Below are 20,725 nucleotides of genomic sequence, written 5' to 3'. Positions count from 1 at the left end.
AAGCAATAATTCGGGTTTTATAACAATCGGAATAAAATAGTTGTACATATTGGAGATCAGTCTTTAAACTGAAAATGCTGTTTACAATTAATTTAATTTAAAACTACAATGTACTTATTTATAGGAAGAAGAACAGCTGAATGTAACAGACAATAAGATAACGAATCGTCGAGTAGTTGCCATATATTTTTATTATTGATCAATGAGTCCTTACAAATAGGTAATTTAAATCGTTCCATTGGTTGAATATTTGTACATAGGTAGGTATATCAAAATACCCACACTTGCTTAACGGATCTAAATTAGGTAGGTACCTATTTACTACACATTCAGCCACATTATAAGTTATAATCAAGGGCATATAGACATATATAGTAGATATATTATGGTTTATACGATAAACTTGGTCTCTAAGCCATAATACTCGTCGTCTGATGGTTGAGATGAGAAATGGCAATGAGGAGAGAGGACTTTCTTTCCCGGTCATAGAGTCAAGGACAATTATTATTCGGACTAATTTGACAATGGTTTCTCGCAAAGCAAAATTGGTGGTTAGGTGTGTATCTACTTGGTTATAGTATATTGTGTATTTGTGTGTAGCACTTGGCTTAACAATTTTCAATAACTCAATGACAATGGCAATTGTGATGCGTTATAGTTACGCAATGTGGTGTGTTATTAATTTTATATTGTTACGTAATCTTGGAAAATATTTTAAAGTTCTAACAAAAAACCGGAGAAGTCACTCTTCTGAATGCTGTTGTAGCCTGTGACCTGTGTAGTAGATTTCTAGTGCACTTTATTGGTTAGGTACATAACCTAACCTTCAGGGGCGTATACAAGGGGGGGATGTGGGGGTCAGATCCCCCCCCAATAGGCCTTTTTTTAAATTTTATAAAATAGTGTTCTTAATGACTTAATGTAAGGAAATTACAAGAAAAAAAAAATGGCAAGGATTTTTTTGTAAATTTTTATTTTAACACATTCAACAATTAATTAAAAATAATTTACTTAATATTAATCAGTAATCATATATTTATTTCATATTCATATAATCGTATTATGTGATATTTGATAATATGTAATATGTATATTATATATACAAGTATAATAAATTATTATAAGATAATAATATGTGGCAGACCAGCCACGGGCCGTCGCCAGTCGCCACCGTCACCGATATCAACGCGGCGGAGACGACGCCCGCATGTCCGTGCGTATAATAATAGGTACATTTTCCTATACATTAGAAAAAGAAATATAAAAATAGCTAAAAATAGCTTAAATAATAAATATTATTATCTAAAAACAAAAAACAACCACAAATATTATGTCAGTTGTACGAACAAGTCATAACTACATATAACTACTTGTAGAATTTAAAATAAAATGTATTGAATATATATGTTTTATCATTTATTAGGTATTTAAATGTGCACATACCTAGGTTTAGGTATTTTTGTTCCATAATAATTTGTTTGCAACTGATCCCCCCCCATACAAAAGTTATGTATACGCCACTGCTAACCTTGTTAATCACAGCAACGATTGTGTTAAATTGGAACTCAATTATAAATCAATATAAATAAAAAATGATTCTGAACGGTAACAAATATTTCTAAGATATTTTATAATTTATTTATCTTAGTATGAGTAATTTATTTTTATATAAGTAATAATTTATACGGTATGTTGATCTAAACTTTGTCACATTTATAACATGTTATATAATATTAAGTCAATACCGACTGTACGTTCGCGAAATAACAATGGTGAATAGTTTCGTAGTATAAACAGTTTAAAATTAGTCTACAATAACAATAATAATGTGATGGTGTAAAAAAGTTTTAAGTTTTTTTTAATTACCAACCATAAAATAACAAATGTAATTTTTTTTGTGTTTAAATATCTATATACCTAATTTTATTACAATTTAAACTTGGATGTCTATAAAAAAAAAAACTATATTAAAAATTTTGAACTACAAAATAGTTAACATATTTTCATGATTTTGACGAATTTAGTAAAAAAAAAAATAACATCGCCTTGTAAAAAATTGTGACTAAGTACTTTCAATATTTTTAAAATGCTGCCTCGACTTCAGAAGGATCTTAAATTAAGTTTTATTTACCTAGCACACATTTTTTATAAAAACCCATAGAAAATTATAATTTAAGTAATATACTTAGTCAAATATTTAAAGTTTCTAAGATTTATATTTTTTTGGAATTTACTATAGTAAAATGACAAAAACCGTTTAAAGGAAAAATATTAATTTTACAACTAAAATTTAAAATATAAAATTTCGTACAAATTTGATTTTCAATTGTGATTCTAAGTTTTTTAGTTTATGTAAGAACAACTAATAAGAAACCTAGAAAATGTTCTTATCAACATAAGTCGAAAAAAAACAAAAAAGTCTAATATTTGTTCTAATTTAGGTAAGTAAATCTATATAACTCAAAAATATAAAAAAATATTTAAAAAATAATATTATGCTCACAAAATGTTAATATATTTAAATATTTGTTGAAAATTTCAAGTATCTACAGTTATTTGTTAATGAATTACGACCAAAAACAAAATTGAATAAATATACCGTTATCTGCAGCTATTTTTGATTAATGGAAATTTTCTACTTTCGACTGAAAGTACTAACTACGTCCAATTTTCTATTGGAAAGTACCCTTAAAGTTGAATATTTTTTCTGCTTCATAGGATCAAAAATATTAGATTTTAATAAAAAAAAAAGGGGGGACATTAATGTAAACCAATAGATTCATTACACTCTGCGTTATTATAATATAAAAGGCAAGGATTTAAAGATAAAAACGTTACATAACCTAACCTATACAAGAATACGAATATATTTCTTAAAAATAAAAGTTAAATACTATCAATATTACATATTAATAAATATAATAAAATATAATATTTACATTGTTTTGAGTCACGTCATGTTAATTATTGACTTTGTGATCCTTTTAATAAATATTATTATAAAACTCATTCTCTCAATAAGTAGATAACAACTAACTTTTTTGAAATATATTTTTTTTTTATAGATTTAGATAAGTACTTACACATTTTTAATTTCATATTTCGAAGCAGAATATTTTCCATGTATTTTGATTATAGAATTCCACTTTTGTATGAGAAGTAAATTTGTTTTAAAAATGTATATCAAAAGTTTAGGTGACCGAAATATCTGTTACTACTCCACACGTCTAAAATGTATAGACAATTGAACTGCATAACAAACTTTCTACTCTAATTGAACTTTTAGTCATCGGAATTTTGATAAAAAAATATTCTGTTTTTGAATATAAATTTAAATATGTTGTCATTTTAAAAATTATACCAATGAAAAATAAAAACTGTTTTCAAACATTTTGTTTTGTGACGAGTAGTGGCAATAATTAATAAATATATTTACAAGACATCAATACTTTTATACTTTTTGATATTATAATGAGTATTAACTATTAAAAGAAGATTCCTAAAAACATATTAAATCATTAGTACCTATAAACTTTATTTGTTTACCTAAGTACCTAACCATATATCTGTTTATAAGTTTTTGCCCAAAGTGCTGTGAATAAAGTATAACTATTAACATTCAACGGATTAATTATCATAATCGTCACAGCTTAAATATTTTACCACATATTATTTTATGAGTTTCAGCTTTTAATATTTACAAACAATTAATTTGATAGTAAATAATAACAAAAAAACAAATTATATTCATAATTTATTCATACGGTCAAGTTCCTATTACCTTAAGTACTACACATTTATTACGTTTGAACGACATTGATCGATAACACACATTCAGTGTAATTTTATAATAAATCTTTAGGTAACAAATGATTTAATCGTATAAAGCCAATTAAAGTTCATAAAAAATAAAAATAAATATTATGTAATTCGTTTGTAATATATAATATCATTATTACAGATCACGACCGTTATTATTGCGTATAGCTGAACATCTGTTTGAGAGATATATATTACAACTATATCATTTTTATATAATAATTTAAGTAGGTATTTAAAGTATGCGGTCAATTTTTTTTTTGTATTTTTTTTGAGTTGTTTAATAGACTTTATAAATTAAAACGGTTTTATATACTTAACGTAATTTTACTTGACGCTGTACTTTATGTATAGGTAACTAAATTTGTTACAAAAATATAACTTATATAATATTTGAAACTATACAAACTACAAAGTTATGATGTTACTTAATATTAACTGCAGTTTATTTATAAGGCCATAAGGGTGTCATTTATTAACAAGCAATATTGTTAATCTAGTAAAAATAATATCAATATACACCGACCTAAAACATTTCATTTTTTGATGGGTATAAATAGCGTTCATTTTTTTCCATACAGATGCATTTTTATTATTAAGAATTTTATTCTGAATTTATAATATGTTTATGTTACTAAATAATGAAAACAAAGTGACTAAATTATAGATTTAACTAAATAGTAAATAATAACATTATTTCAGACTTCAGTTCACTATTCTCTACTTGAACCATAGACATATAATAGAATATGTCTATGACTTGAACCAAGGACTGGCAAGGACCTTTTGAATTTATCGGTATCGGTTCCGGTACTGGTTCTCCAAAAATAAAATAACTGTTCCGGTTCGGTTCTTGTTTTTTGAGAAAAAAAAATAAAGGTTCCAAATAATGTTGCTACCGGTTACAGATAATTTAGGTATACCGAAAAGTATAATAGTTTTAAATACCTATCCGGAATACGGTTATTAATAGTATGAGAAATATTAGAAAACTCATAATATTATCATACATAGTATATACACTAAACAATAATACCATTAAATTATGATAAATAAATTTATTTTATTTTTGAACCCATAAATTTAATATTACTGATCTAATATTGTCAAATTTTAATTTATTTTTATATTATACTTCAAAGTGGACATATATTTTCTGAGACTTAAACAAAGGCTAAATAAATTATTATTTTATTTAAATATACCTAAATTAAAATTGTAAGTATCATTATATATTAAACATTTTTATCGATTATACATTCATAGTTATAAGCTATAATTAATCACTTTTAATATGCCATATTATGTTTATACTTCATAATCCATTTTAAAATAAAAAAAATGTTTTTAAAAAACCACGCAATGAAGTTAATTTTTCTTAAAATTTTAGAATAACTTATTAAGCATAATAAAATATTATTTACTATAACCCACTATATAATGCAATAGGACGTCAATTTTTTATACCTAACACTTCACAACTTTTTATAGCATTGCGTCATTTTAGCGACACTGCAGTCGTTGTTTAACGAACCCGCTGAAGTTGCCAACTTGAATGATAATTATTTATCTTTATGAAAAGTAAAGTTGTTTTGTGCTAAATTATTAAATTACTATTAATATTTAAACATCAATGGTTTAAAATATCCGCGGTGTTCACTTTCCGAAATGCAAGCTTAAGTAAAATTAGGTAGGTATACCTACTAAAATTAAAGTCTTATAAAAACAAATCTAATATACTATTTGCATCCCAAAAAACGTAATTATCAAACCTATAAAATGTATAGATTTTTCACTATGTACCTACTGAATGTACTTATTTTAAAATAATAATTGTTTTCGATAAATCTTTAGTGACATGGACCGTTCACGAAATTAATGTCGAAACATAATCTATAGATAACAACTTTTAAATGCTCCGGAAACGATTGATATCGACCCATATAGTAGATATGTCAATATTATTTATATAGTAAGTACTATTATTTAGTAGTATTGCTTTTAGATATCAGGTAGATACCCGTTATGTAATACAAGTAAATACAGCATAAAATTCCCAATAAATTACTCAAAAGTTAATCGATTCAAAATTACCCAAATATATATAAATATTTTAAGAGAAGCGGCGTGGTGTTAACATTTAGATACCTATCTATCGTAAACAGGGATAATATTCACTGTTTTTACGTTATTTGCTGATCATCTTTTCACTTAAACAATGAATAACAAGTTATAATACTCTGCATTTAGTGTCATCTTAATCGTTTGGTTTTCAAATGTAAGGCACAATAGGCACCTATTATATTATAATGATTATATAGTTTTACTTCTTACTTAATATTTCATGTCTTTGAAAATTAAAAGTTAAAATGATTTAATAGAATCAATGGTTAATCAATAACTTACAGATATACTATTATTTCTACTCAAACACCTAACGCATAAATTAAAAAGTTAAAATATAAAGTACCAAAACATGGGTAGGTATAAACTATAAATTCATTATATGCATTGCATATTATGCACATACATGTGTGTAATGTTTAAGTTTATATAAATATAATATAATAGCTTATATCTTAAGTGTTCACAAGAGCTGTCATTGAACTGAAATCAAGATGATTAAAAACATTATTCAATTGGACATAATATAACAACATTGTTTTCAAGTGTATTTTACATAGGTTTTTTTATGTCAATTACAATGAGGAGGATTAAGCACCACGCCCTTTTTCAGTGTGAATTCAAAATTAGGCTTTCGTGTTTAAACAACATAGCATTAATAAGGGCCAGTTATGAAGGATGTCGTTATCACATTTATATTTAACTGGTAACTGTTATTGTATGCATTGGAATTTTCATTGCATTGATTTAAATATTTATTTTCTCGGTATGAAAAAAAAATAAGTAGCCTTAAAGGTGACTATAAAATATGTACAATTGTAATAAACTTTAATATATGCAGTTACCTATCATTAAGTATTTTATTTTACTGTAATTTTTAAGTTATCGTAGTTGTATACTATAGTGACTTTTATAATAATAATAATAATAAAAAATATGCAGTTGTAACTAACTTTGAAAACTATAATTTTCACGGTGGTACACGTTAGAATAAATAAAATAGATAATTTTATACTATATAGCTTCTAAGTATATTTTAATATAGTATCTCTAAAAGTAAATAAAATTCTTTAATAAATAGGGGAACATGGGGCAAGATGAGTACGAAGTAAGATATGAATACGAGGTAAGATGGAACACCAGTATTCCTCCATAATATGTTTGAGACCTCTTTAGAATATATTTTATAAGTTAGATGATTTTTGATAGTAATTTTATTATAACTGAACGTTATGGCATAATATCAGTGTTTTTTTTATTTTCGTCTCAAAATGGCTTATTTTGTTAAAAGTTCTACGCTATTTTAAGGCAAGAATAATTTATTAATTCTTAACGAAAACTATTCTAATATATTTATATATTTCTTTAGTTTAGTATTAAGTATAATTATTAAATATTGATTAAGTATTTAATAGTTTAGGTTCCGTTGAACATAATTAGTCTATCTGAGGCATAATGAGATAAGTCATACGGGATTCTGTTAAAGTATTAGGTACCAAAGTCTGGCTATAAAATTAAATAGGTATGTATGTTTAATATTTATGAGTTTTTTTTTGTGAAATTCTTATAAATAAGTTCTTATGTTGATATATTTGAAAATAATATCTATTATTATATGTCTCATCATATCCCGTGGTAGTAGGTAAAATGGAACAAATTCCGTCTTTTACTTAATTTTTTTTATTTCAATAATATTTTTTAAATATTTTAGAGTGAACAATTTTAAAACTAAGAAACATTGACTTATAAATAGTATATAAATTCAGAATTTTCCTGAAAAATTCAACATACTACAAAGAGTTAAACAATAAGTGTCTCATCTTGCCCCGGGTTCTCCTAAGTAGGTACCTAGGTATTGATTTTCCGAACTCATGTGAATAAATTATTCTTATTTAAATAAAATAATAGGTACATTTTAATTAATATGTAAATTGTACAATACATTTAGTTAATTTTACCGATGTTATTAAAATAATGAAATTGCTTAATCAATAAGAGAATAAACTATTTGTAATGTATTTTCCATTATTACCTACCCATATCATATAATGGTATTTCACATTACATACAATTTTCCAAATACTAATAATAATATTTATTAAATTCCTGACCTCAGTAAGATAGGCTCATGAGTATATGGGTATCTTCTAATGTATAGGCTAATGTATAGGCTCATATATACTTGTGTACTGTGTAGTCATGTCTCTAAAATATCAATGTTTATTATTTATATTTAAGAAATATATAAATATTTATTTTACTTATAACCAATGATGTATTGTTGATAATTGACGCATATCTGAACTTTAATATTATGTTAACTGTTAACATATTTGGACCAACCTATTTTATAGTTATTAAAATCTATAATTTAACAGTAATATAGTATTTCTTATTTGATGAATTATAATATATTTTACAAAATCATTTAAAATATGTTTCCAATGCATTAATATTTAATAGTACCTAAGTCCTACAGGCTACAGTAATTATTATTAATTAGCATTATGCACAATTAATTATATAACTACGTTACAATAATTTTAAAATAATAATAAATTGTGGTCTATATTATTTTCTGTAATTTATAATTTTGATTCTGCAGCCCATCTGTTTGACATGATCGCTAGTAAAAATAAAACACGAACAAAGTTTAAGTCAAACAAGTCCATAAAATGTGTAAGGGGTTAATTTCCAATTTTATCATATTATAATTAATATTGGTAAACGACCTTAGGTGAAACGTATCATATATTCATACAAGATACAATCTAACATGATGGCCACCAACCATGAACATGATCACATCATATTTTATGAAAAAAATAGCTTATGTTAATAGTTTTAATTATAAATAAATTATACGAAAAAAAATCTGTGAAATTGTAATACAACATAATGGCGTCGTTACTTGTTGAGTGTTTGATAAATTTCTTTATAAATATGATAAGTGGAGCGATTGCAGGATACCGTAATGGGTAGGTATTGAATATTGATGAATGATAATATTGCAAACATAATATTATTCAAATTTATTAGATCTCCGATTGTGATTAACGTAAAAGTGAAAATTATTCCGAATTGCTGCCAAATTTAGTATCTATAAAATAATAATATAATTAATATACACGTTTACAAAAATAGTGCATGGCTCATGATAATAATAATAATATAGTTCTTATAAGTTATAATGTTCCTTATATGTTTTAATGATATACGTGAATTTCAATGTATAATATTATCGTGGTGTCTTCGTTGTGTCATCTGTTTACTAAACTACAGTATAATCGGTATAATGTACACAACATATTATTTACCAAGTTGTCGAAACACGTGTAGGATAATATTACATTCAAACGTAAAGGTAAATTAGATAAAAAAAAAAAGTTATAAAAAATTAATTTATAAACGTATGCGAAACCATGCGAATGTATAATCCGGTACAAGAAAACAACATGAATATGGAAATGCAAACAAAAATAAAACAATGTATTTTATTAAAATATTACTTATCTACATACGACGTTCCATGGACGTGTATAAAACGAACACAGTGAAGTTTCAACTGCGCTATGTCGACCATCGTGATGTATATCGGATAAGTACAATAAGGAATATCTAGTTTGACCTACATACTTATTTCATTTTCCATGAATGGGAAACAAGTACTGAATTTTTCAAAATAAACTACCATAAAATGTTACAAAGCAGTTGACAGTACAGGTTCAATAAATTGTAGCATTTTTTTTAGCACAATATTATTTATTACCCATTATATTGAAGGGGAAAAAGGTAATAAGATAAATGTTATTGTTTAGGCGCTATATGGCGTGTTCCGGTGTGCCAGCATGTTAAGTCTAAACAAATCGCAATCGAAAAAATTATTATTATTATCTATAATCGATTTTAAAAATTTAAATAATTGTCTAACTGTAATACTGCATTAAATAATGACGCTATACGACTCATAGCTACTGACTGTCATTATTTATTATCCACATTTTTTACTAAACATAAAAAAAATAAAACACAAATGAGAATAGTTGTTGTCGTGGTTGGTAATATTATGTGAATGCGATGATGTTATTTGTTACCGAATACTTCTTGAAATGTCTTTATTGATATTATATTTGAATTGAATTTTTTTTTGTTACTTCGTGGTGATAATAATTTTTTGATTACTAATTACAAAATGGCTGTCATTAAATACGACAGACGACAGTAACATGTATATAATTCAGTGTTGTATTTAGTGTCTACCTTTCTACCTTTCTGATAGAAACACACAGAATATTTCAGGATTATAACAAAACTAATGAATAATGACTAATGTATATAATATACATATTACTCACATATTAATATTAGATATATTTATACTATTTATTACGTAAGATGGAATGAAACTTGAACATTCGTTGAAGTTTAGTTCTACTACTCGTACCTATAATAGTATTCAATAAGCATATTTTAATTTAATAACAAACCCATGGGAATATCATAATAGTTAATTTAAATATTTTTTAACGATCAAAATTAAATGTCAATGTCAAATTAATTATATACAACTTTTTATAAATATATATTAATAAATAGTAATAATATCACATATTATTAAACATACATATTTATGTAGGTATAGATTGTTTATTTTTCTAAAAACATTACAATCATATCTTTCAAAAGTAAATATTAATTTTGTAATTAACAGGAACATTTTCACCAATGTACCTATTTGAATTATATTATTTTTATTTAGGTAATGGTTAATTCATTTATACATTGTAAACACTATTATAATGAATATACCTATAATTTAAAATTTAATTTATGCCAAAAAACTTTGATTTTTTTTTTCAATAGTAAGGTTTTTAGCTAACTTGTAAAAGTGCATAAAACTAAACATAAGTAATATTCATAATATAAACTCGTTTATCATAGGTATTTTATAAAGGATTTATATAGTTTACTAGGCAGTAAATTAAATAGGCAATAGAAAGTTGAAAATGCCGCAATAGTTCTGCATAATACGAAACTTATCAACCGGCTATAGCTTTAAACCAGTGAAACGCAATAATTACATTTGAGTCAATACCGTATTTTAAAAATCAACCACATAGTAGGTATTCATGGTAATCGGTGGCTAAACGTTCACCTTCGAAACTAAACATCATCACTACACCGGAGATAACATATGTTACGCGAGCGGTTTACGTACGTAGTAGGTACCTATTCAATATCGTTTCACGACGGCGACGATAATCGTGTTTTCCTATTTGCGTACTTACGTTTCGGCGCAAATAGTACCTATAATATCAAGGACGTATATATCTATATAATATACCGGGTGATTCTTTTAACAGTAAGCACGCATTATAGGTAGGTATCGAAAAGTATTGACGATTATGAAAATAATTTATTTTTACTCCGCTCCTCTGAATTTTAAATACTTATAAGTTGTAACTATAATTAACTATTCATTCAAAATTGAATTTTTATGTGTCAAAAATCAAAATACTCTGAAAAACATTCTGCTTTGAAATCAAAAATTGAAAATGTAGGCAGGTATATATGCTATCCTTCAAAAATGAAAATTGAAAACATTTTTTTTTTATTATGATTATTGTTTTAAAAGCGTTCATAGGCACTGTAAGGGATAAAGAGCGTTTAATTTTAAAAGAATCCCCTTGTAATGTCGTAATGTTTGATATCTGAAACTAATGTGTTCGAATTATCTATGCATAATATAGGTATTAAATATATATTATAGTGTCGGCATTTGGTAGGTACAATAAATACCGTGACGAGAGGAGTAATATCAAATAAACGGAGAAAGTATTACCTTGGAGTGACAACGTCACCTTGACAGTCGAAAATAATTATTTTATAAATTACGATATAATAACATAATATGGGTAGATACTTTATTCAAACTACCTACTGCACTCTTGCTGCAGACGCATGCATGCAGGTATTATATATTATGCAGTAAGAACCCACTTACGCCGCCCGGTTCCTAAGTAGTACTAATGCATTTTCGGCGTCCGTGTCGTGTTCGTTTCGATTTAGTCGTAAATTTAACCGCGTGACCGATTCGGATGAGAAAAAAAAACAAATCAACCAGATGACAATACCGCATTTGTATAACGCACGTCGTCCTACTCTTCCTGTACACGCACTGCACGGGGGTTATAATATACCCGATGCTGCGCAATTTATACAAAAGATCGTGTGGGAGCTTTGTGCGAGTTTCTAAAAAGTGAAAACAATCGTACGACGATTTATCCATATACATATTATATGCGTACGCATTTATACATCGAAATCAGTTCCATTTTCGGAAACGGCGAGCAGAAAGTGCGACGGCGAGACTACTGCACTCAATTGCAGCAACGGCGGATACCACCTGCTCCTATTTTACATCACTATAATCACTACCACCGAATGGCCGCGCGATTTTCACGTGCACAACAACGGTAATAATAATAGTAATGAGCAATGGGTTTACGATAACAATCATCGAAACGGACGTTTGAAAAGAACAAGACGGACTACGTGTCTGTATACCTACATTCGGTCGACGCCGTAGTCGCAATGTTCCGCAGTATACCTATGTATAAATGTATAATAATATAATAATATTGTAAGACTGGCACCGGCTGGGCCCGAAAAGGTTCGGTGAAGACGAAATATAAAATAAAAACCGACGGTCGATTTTTTTCAAAAGAAATCGATTCGATTACGTGCGCCGCGGGCTCACATAGTTATATAGGTACTATATAGGTATATACCGACATACCGTATAATATAATAATAATGTACGGGCACGTTCCGCGGTACCTATATTATGTTATACGCACAATGATATCGCGGTTTTATGTGAGTACGACGGGGTTGGCCCAGAGGGTAGGAAAAAAATATATAAAACACAGAATGTGCGGAGGGCAATGGTGATGAGCCCTTGGTGTTGGGGGGGGGGGGGGGGGGGGGGGTTCAGAATCGGAGCGAGACTCGTTGCGGCCCGCGCGTTTCCAGGAAAGCGTGGCGATGAAATATTATTACCGCGAGACGACGGCAGTCGCGCCGGCCTGTCGTCGCCGCGGTGCCAACCACACACGAATCCCACGCGCGGACGACACCTACCCGCGGGTACACACGCACGTCGTTTATACAGATATCCTGTTGAGCGTACCAAACCGATATTAATATTACCATTATTATTATTATTATTATTATTATTAAACCATAGCTGCAGCAGCAGAGCAGTAGGTAAGTGTAACGGCGACGGTGTGCGACACCACGATTTATGTAACACCGGTTTTGCCTACACCATCCGGTCGCGGTCGTCGTCCGACGGAAATTTCACACCGATAACAATAATATAATAATAATAATAATAATAATAATAATAATAATACGACTTTATGCTTTTACAGTTTTAAACGACCGCACAAATCATAATAATAGATATATAATATGATCTAAATAATATTATTACAATACCTACCAGCAACTGTTATTTTTAACCACGATTCGCAATGGTAACTCTGGTGGGCTACATGAGGTGGGCTGACGGGCAGACTGGACCGGCGATCCAAACTTTTACTTCGAGTCGGTCGAAATCGGTTTGTCGTCTGAAAACCACCCACCCACCCACCCACCGCCCATGGACATAATTAATATGCATAGTCGGCTGAACTCACCTGTGATCATGGCGTTCCGATTTCGCGCCGAGTACATGGTGATGGCGGCGGCAGCGACAGTGGATTCGGTGGGTCACGTCGTCGCGTCTCCAGAGTTTTCCATGGTTTTTCGACGACAGATGGTCCGGTGGCTGCGGAGTTACACGCACTTGGCGGCCCCGCGGAAGACGTGGTAAACCTCTCTACCAAAACTTGCTCGAAACTCGGTGGAAACCGGGAAAAAAAATCGGAAAATTTCGAGCACCTTTGACGAGGGGGGCGCGGAGGGAAAATCGTTTTTACAAGACGCGAGGAGCGCACGACGACCGGCGAAACAGGTACCGACCGCGGTGGACCGGCGAACGGTTGTGGCGGCGGGGAAACCGCTTTGCCGGACCGATTCCGCCGCGGCCGTTCGTCTTTGGCGGTCGTGCCGCGGATCGTGGTGGGGTACTGCGACGGCGGCGTGCGGTACAACAACACTGCCGCCGACGCCGACTCGAGTCCTCTTCTCCGTTCTAAATCATCGACACGAGCACACCGCGGGGTTTAATCCCCCCAAATTCAGCCCAGTCGTATATAGAATACCTGTTGTAAAAGTGACTAAAAAAATATTTATTTAATAATATTATGATTGAAATGTTTTTATTAATTTATAACTGTTGAATAAAATACTCACCACCTCGAAAAAGGCACACAGGCACACATATTAAATTAATATATTATTATGCGGGTACATGTATATTTTAATAAATTTATGTGTTTATAATATTGTAATAAATTGTTTTACATAATAATAATATAATATGTATACTGTATATTATAAAATGTATGTTACGGGCTATTACGGCCTACGGGTCATATGAGCGGCAACTAAAACATTTTGGTATTCTTGTCATAATATGTGGTCCACGGACTACCACATATTTTTATATTTAATAATAACAATATGTATATAGTTATTATAATAATATTATCATTATTTACATAAAATAAAAAATATATATAATGACATATTGACATTATGTTAATGTAATATAATATAATGTATTACAAAATATGGTTTGACGTATCTTAGAAAACATTCAAATGGGTCATAATATGTATCATTTTTCAGACTCTACCATCCAGGGCGAGCGTTACAAATTGCGGGGCCCTGTGCAAGATATAATATAAAATAATATTTTGTTGAATTATAACTACACAAATTATAATAATAGTATATAGGTAATAACTAGGGCAGAGGACTTGTAGCATTTGCATATTTTTTTTGCACAGTCACAAAAATAGCAGAGTGCGAAACAAATGCGTTTCATGCTACCACAAAGCTAGTTTTGAAATTTTATTGTGCATATAAATGCATATTTGGCTTTTTTTTTGGTTTTTATGGAAAATTTTTTCCATTTTATACTTTTAGATTCATATTTTAAATAATTTATAGGTTTATCAATATTTTTTCTTCGACGTTTTTATTTATTTATACATCCAAAATAACGTTGATATTACCGACGATATTTTTCGAGATTTGCCGATCTAATGCCGCAATTTGTTGGGTTATTAATTAATTATATTATCAAATAATTAATTGTAAGTTGTTAAATAAAGTTGTAAAAAACATTTTTTCATCAAAATAATAAGTACCAACAGAAAAATTCTTATTTTTTATTCAAAAATATCCACTTTAAAATGCATATATTTTATACTTAAGTGCATATTTTTAATGCATATTTTGTATATTTAAATGCATATTTGGTGACTTTTTAGAGCTACAAGTCCTCTGCCCTAGTAATAACATTTAAGAAATTTTAAAACTGAGATTACACTGTCACTGTATATAGTATTATGTTTGAAGTGTTGTACCGGGAATTACCCGTTTGCGCCGAAAAAAATTAATTTGTTTTGGGTACAGTCTATTTGCATCAAAAGAAAAAAGGTATTTTTTTTGCGAGAGCCTATTTACGCCAAATTTACCTGTATAAACATTTTACATTAACGACTTGGTTTAATTATTATATTTTAAAGACAATGAGTACGTTATAACACGCTTGTAAGTTGTAACTCATAATAAAGTTATTATTATACGCTTATAGATTTAAGTTTTGTATAATATACATATTATTGCGCAGACTGACAGAAAACAAGTTTTATATCAGTTTTATTATGTTGTAATATGTACGATACTATGTATCTCCGTTATCGGATTTCGTTATTCAATATTCGTCAAATCATCAAAAAGAACGTCCGCAGTGTGATTTTATCAGACATTCGAAACATTCATAACGTTACACTAAATGTAGTACATAGTACATATCTACCAAATATTGTCGTCTGTATTTTATTTGGTTTAATTAAGAAAAAAAGTGGGTAAGTGAATGTCGCTCTGCTGTACAGTAGGTGACAAGTGGGTCACTGTAATGGATGGTGTTAAATTTGAATTCAATGATATAATATCATTGCATAAGAAAAACGATTCTGAGCGAAAACGGTCAGTCAGCCTATGATATTACAAAGTACCTATATTTGATGATATTATTGTGAATAAAGTAATTTATATATAACCTATTTACGTGGAACCTCGTTTTAAATTTTCAATCTTTAGCTATAAAAGTTGAACATTTTATACATTTTTAACTACAAAATAATTATCAAATTATAAATTTGATAAATTTTGTCAAAATTTGAACTTGAAATGCTTATAAAAAAAAAATGTGCCTAAAAGAGTCAAAATATTTTCAAAATTTTATGGTGTATGAAAAATACTAATATAAACATTCAGTGAAATTTTCAAGTATCTACAGTCATTTGTTTTTTAATTACAATAAAATAAGAAAATTGTTACATGAAAAATCGAGTGAATATTAAATGTTGTAAAAATATAAATTTCAGACGCTCATAAAAATTTAATTTAAGTTTTTTGTAGACATATTTTTTTTGATAAAGGTAGACAAACTTATGTGCAATCTTATATTACATTTTCAAATCTTAGATTTAAAAAGAAAAATTTTAATGAATTCTCAACTCAAAATAATTTGCTAATTTTTGTGATTTTCGTTATTTTGTCAATGTTATTTTTGCCTTCTATTAAATTTTCAAGCATTTTTACTCAACAGATAAAATTTTATTGATATTTATAGAAAAATAAACTAAAAAAAATGGAAATTGACAATGTCCGTAAACAGCTCAAAATAAGGCAAAATATTTGGAAAATGTTATGGTGTATAAAAAATGCTAAAATAAACATTCAGTCAAAATTGCATGTACCTACGGTCATTTGTTTTATAGTTGCACCAAAAACCAAAATCTATTTTCTCGAAAACAGATTTTGCGTAAAAATTCCCGTTTTTCTTTAATTTTTCTTTTGTTTTTCACGTCGCGTTTGAAAACAACTGAGAAATTTTTACTTTTGATCCCCCAAAGTACCAACTAGATTCACTTTCCTATCAGAAAAGTTACTGTTGAAGAAAACCCAAGCACTTTTACTGTCCTAAAAGGTGATGTCAGACACAAAAAAAAAAATTTAAAAAAAAACACATCATTGTAAAATCAATACATTCATCGCTTCGCTTAGAATCTAAAATATGGTTTTCGTCATCAATTCACAATAAAAAAAATATGAGTACTTATGGTCCGTAAACAGCTCAAAATAAATCAAAATATTTGGAATATGTTATGGTATATAGGAAATGCAATTATAAACATTCAGTCAAAATTTCATGTCCCTACGGTCATTTGTTTTAGAGTTACACCAAAATACCAAAAAAACCAAAATCGATTTTCTCAAAAACAGATTTTGCGTAAAAATTCCCGTTTTTCCTTAATTTTTCTTTTGTTTTTCACGTCGCTTTTGAAAACTACTGGGAAATTTGACCCTCCAAAGTACCAACTAGATTCACTTTCCTATCAGAAAAGTTACTGTTGAAGAAAATCCAAGCATTTCTACTGTCCTAAAAGGTAATGACGGTCACAAAAAAAAAAATAATAATAAAAAAAAAACACACATCATTATAAAATCAATACATTCATCGCTTCGCTCAGAATCTAAAAGTTTATTTTGCAATATTTTATATTACAATGTTAATGATTGGTTGGGATTATAATGCACTTTGCATTGTTTTCCAAATCTACGCGATACTCGTTTTATAACATACCTACATTGAATTTTTTGACGATTTTAAATATAAAGTCATTTTTGCATTTAAAGATTTTTAAAACATTTTGAAGTTTTTTCTAAATTTAAATTTAAAATCTTATTTTTAAATTTGCACATGTTTTTATATGATTTTTATAATAAATATATGATCTTAAGTCTGAACCTATAGGGACAGAAAAAAAAAATAGTTAATTTTCAGATTAAATAAGTAGTCTTAGATCTGTCCGTAAAACTTTTTAAAATATACCTACAGACTACAATAACTACAATTTCTTAAGTTTGTGGTATCAATAACTGATAAAGCTAGAAATATTTAATTTTATAAATTACCTTTAATTATAAAACCAACGGTAACATTTTATCTATTAAAAAATAATGTATTTGATAATTTAAAATTACATAACAATTAACTAACACTAATGCTGCATGTAAGATTAAGTTTTAATTAATAGGTACGTACTATAGTACTATAATACGTATAATTCATTAATATTTTTACATTCTTTGTCTATATAAAAGAAAATATGTCACAAAAATACTTTATAGCCAATATAGGATAGTGAGACAAAAAATGTAAAAAGGATAATATTTTGCCCTCCCCTTGACAAATTCCTGCGGATGACCTTGCAAAAGAGGGAAACAATTAATGGTCGCAGATAAGGACCAAAAGTATATATGGCTAAATATTGTCTTTTGACTATATCGTGCTATGTGTATTATTGATATTAATATTAACTGATTTGAAAAAAAAATTGTATAATTGATTATTATTTGAAAAAAAACGAGTATTATTCATAATTATTTTTTAAAATTCGTATATTATTGTCTATTGACTATGTGCAATGTGTATTATTGATACTAATATTGACTATGATTTGAAAAAAAAATTGTATAAATGACTATTATTTGAAAAAAAAACGCGTGACAAAAAATAATTATTTTATTATAATTTATAACAAATGTGTAAGTACTATTATAACTATTATTACCAATGGCGTATCATTTAAAAACATTAATAACTATGATTCAAAATAAATGTGTATTATAACTATCATAATATTAATAATTAAAATTGATTACTTTTTAATTATTATTATGCTGTAAGATTCGTGTCTTTAAAATATATGAATTAATAACCAAGTTGTCAATGTAAAATGTTTATAGGTACACGTAAATTTGGCACGAATAGACTAGATTAATTTATTTTGGCACCAATGGGCGATGCCCGTTGTACCTGCCTGAACATTTTCAAAGGGACAATTTGTAAATGTCTGATCTATATAGAGACATAGAGTGACTGAACGTATCAAACTTTTGGACGAAGTTTATTACCCAAAAATGTGTCTATAGACAAAAAATAAAAAAATAAAAATAAACATCATTGTAAAACCAATAGATCTGATCGTTTGTTTCAGAATCTAAAAATAGATAAAGAGGTTTAAGAATAGCTTTGTAAAGGATCCCTATATAATTGAGAGTACCTACTATAGAAGGTTATTAACTTATAATACTGAAATGGACTGAAACTTAACTATGCGCACGCCTATGGTTACATACTATATATAGTTTACTACTAATATATACCGTTTAAGTTACTATAGTACCTTCAGTACCTAATTACGATTTACATTGTTTATCCACTTCAATTAAACATTTTTGAGATTTTTTAAATTGTTGTAGAAGTATAAAATTATATTTTATATAAAGGTTAGGTTACACGTACGGATGTCACAGAACTATTATTTCAACTGTATTTTGAAAAATTTCATCTTTTCAAAATTATAAGATTTGTTTAGTATAAGCTCTGGTTTGGCGGGGCCATACATTTTCGCCATGTGCCGGTGCATTGGTTACACTACCCTTGCACCGGTCCTGTTATCATCGTTCTGCTAAATATGACGGCAGCGTATATTATGGTGATACACCATGCATTTTTTAACATAAATGTGCGAAGTTATAGAACTCATCCCTACAAACTTTCTACCCGATATAAAATTTTATTCGACTGCCACAGTGTTCACAAAGAGTATAAATTTGAATAAGTCCTTTTTTTTTTTATTAATAAAAATGTTTTTTTATAAATAAAGAATAATATATTATTATTAATATATTACATATAATTATATAAATAATGAATATATTTACTCCATTATGCCTAAGATTGGGTTAAAAACGTGATAGTATTTTCCTCCGGCTGAATAATTAAATTGACATTTTTGGCTAACATAATAACACAGGTATGTATAATGTACCTATATCACGTGTGTACCTGCATAACGAACTAAACTGTAACTGATTATCTATTACGATTACAGTCACGATTATTGCTAGACCCAGGTATTAGGTATATTATTAAAATAGAAGTGGACTTCGATTAGGATAAAGTTGAATCGTCGTTGCCGTCAAGTAATATTATTAGGTACTTACCCCGGTATCTACTTAATAAAAATCATTTGATTTAAATAAAAATTATAATAGACAATAATTGTTTGTATGCTTAGATACATATTACCATTGATTATACATAGTATGTATTATCAATGCTATTACTTATTGGCTATTACCATATAGATACCGGGTATTAACGAAATTACAAGTGAAAAGTTATTAACTGTTAAAGTTGACTTGGCTTTAACTTTTAAGCTATATTATTAAATTGGTAAATAACAATACTTTAAATCAAATCTCTGTCAAGTTAAATACTTTTTTTAAACTTTAAATACTAATATATATTTTCGTTAATTCGGTATTATTTAGTATATGACAGCAAATTTGCAGACAGTCGACAGCTGCATAGTGCATACATACCACTCCGCCAGACGAAATCATCATATAATTATATCATGCAAAACAATTAAATGTAACAGATATATTAAAAAAAAAACTTAAAATATATTATGTAACACTATTAAACATATACACATGATGACTTTTTAATTCACTTAATTTT

At 28.1% G+C, this 20,725-nt stretch overlaps 1 protein-coding gene across 2 annotated transcripts in view; it reads right to left on the bottom strand.

The window, feature by feature from the left end:
• The window catches only part of LOC132934875 (KN motif and ankyrin repeat domain-containing protein 2-like), a 56,213-nt gene extending 42,165 nt beyond the window's left edge, over positions 1-14,048 (bottom strand). For both annotated transcript variants that reach the window (XR_009663102.1, XM_061001266.1), the window contains exon 1: positions 13,647-14,048. Coding sequence is in view for 1 of the 2 variants with exons in the window: in XM_061001266.1 (XP_060857249.1) it covers positions 13,647-13,683 (37 nt within the window). In the remaining variant the exon portion in view is untranslated. The remainder of the gene's footprint in view (positions 1-13,646) is intronic.
• Positions 14,049-20,725: the final 6,677 nt, after the last annotated feature.

This window comes from Metopolophium dirhodum, chromosome 1 (genome assembly GCF_019925205.1).
Source record: "Metopolophium dirhodum isolate CAU chromosome 1, ASM1992520v1, whole genome shotgun sequence".
Taxonomy (NCBI): Eukaryota; Metazoa; Arthropoda; class Insecta; order Hemiptera; family Aphididae; genus Metopolophium; species Metopolophium dirhodum.
This window is presented reverse-complemented; position numbering and strand designations above follow the sequence as displayed.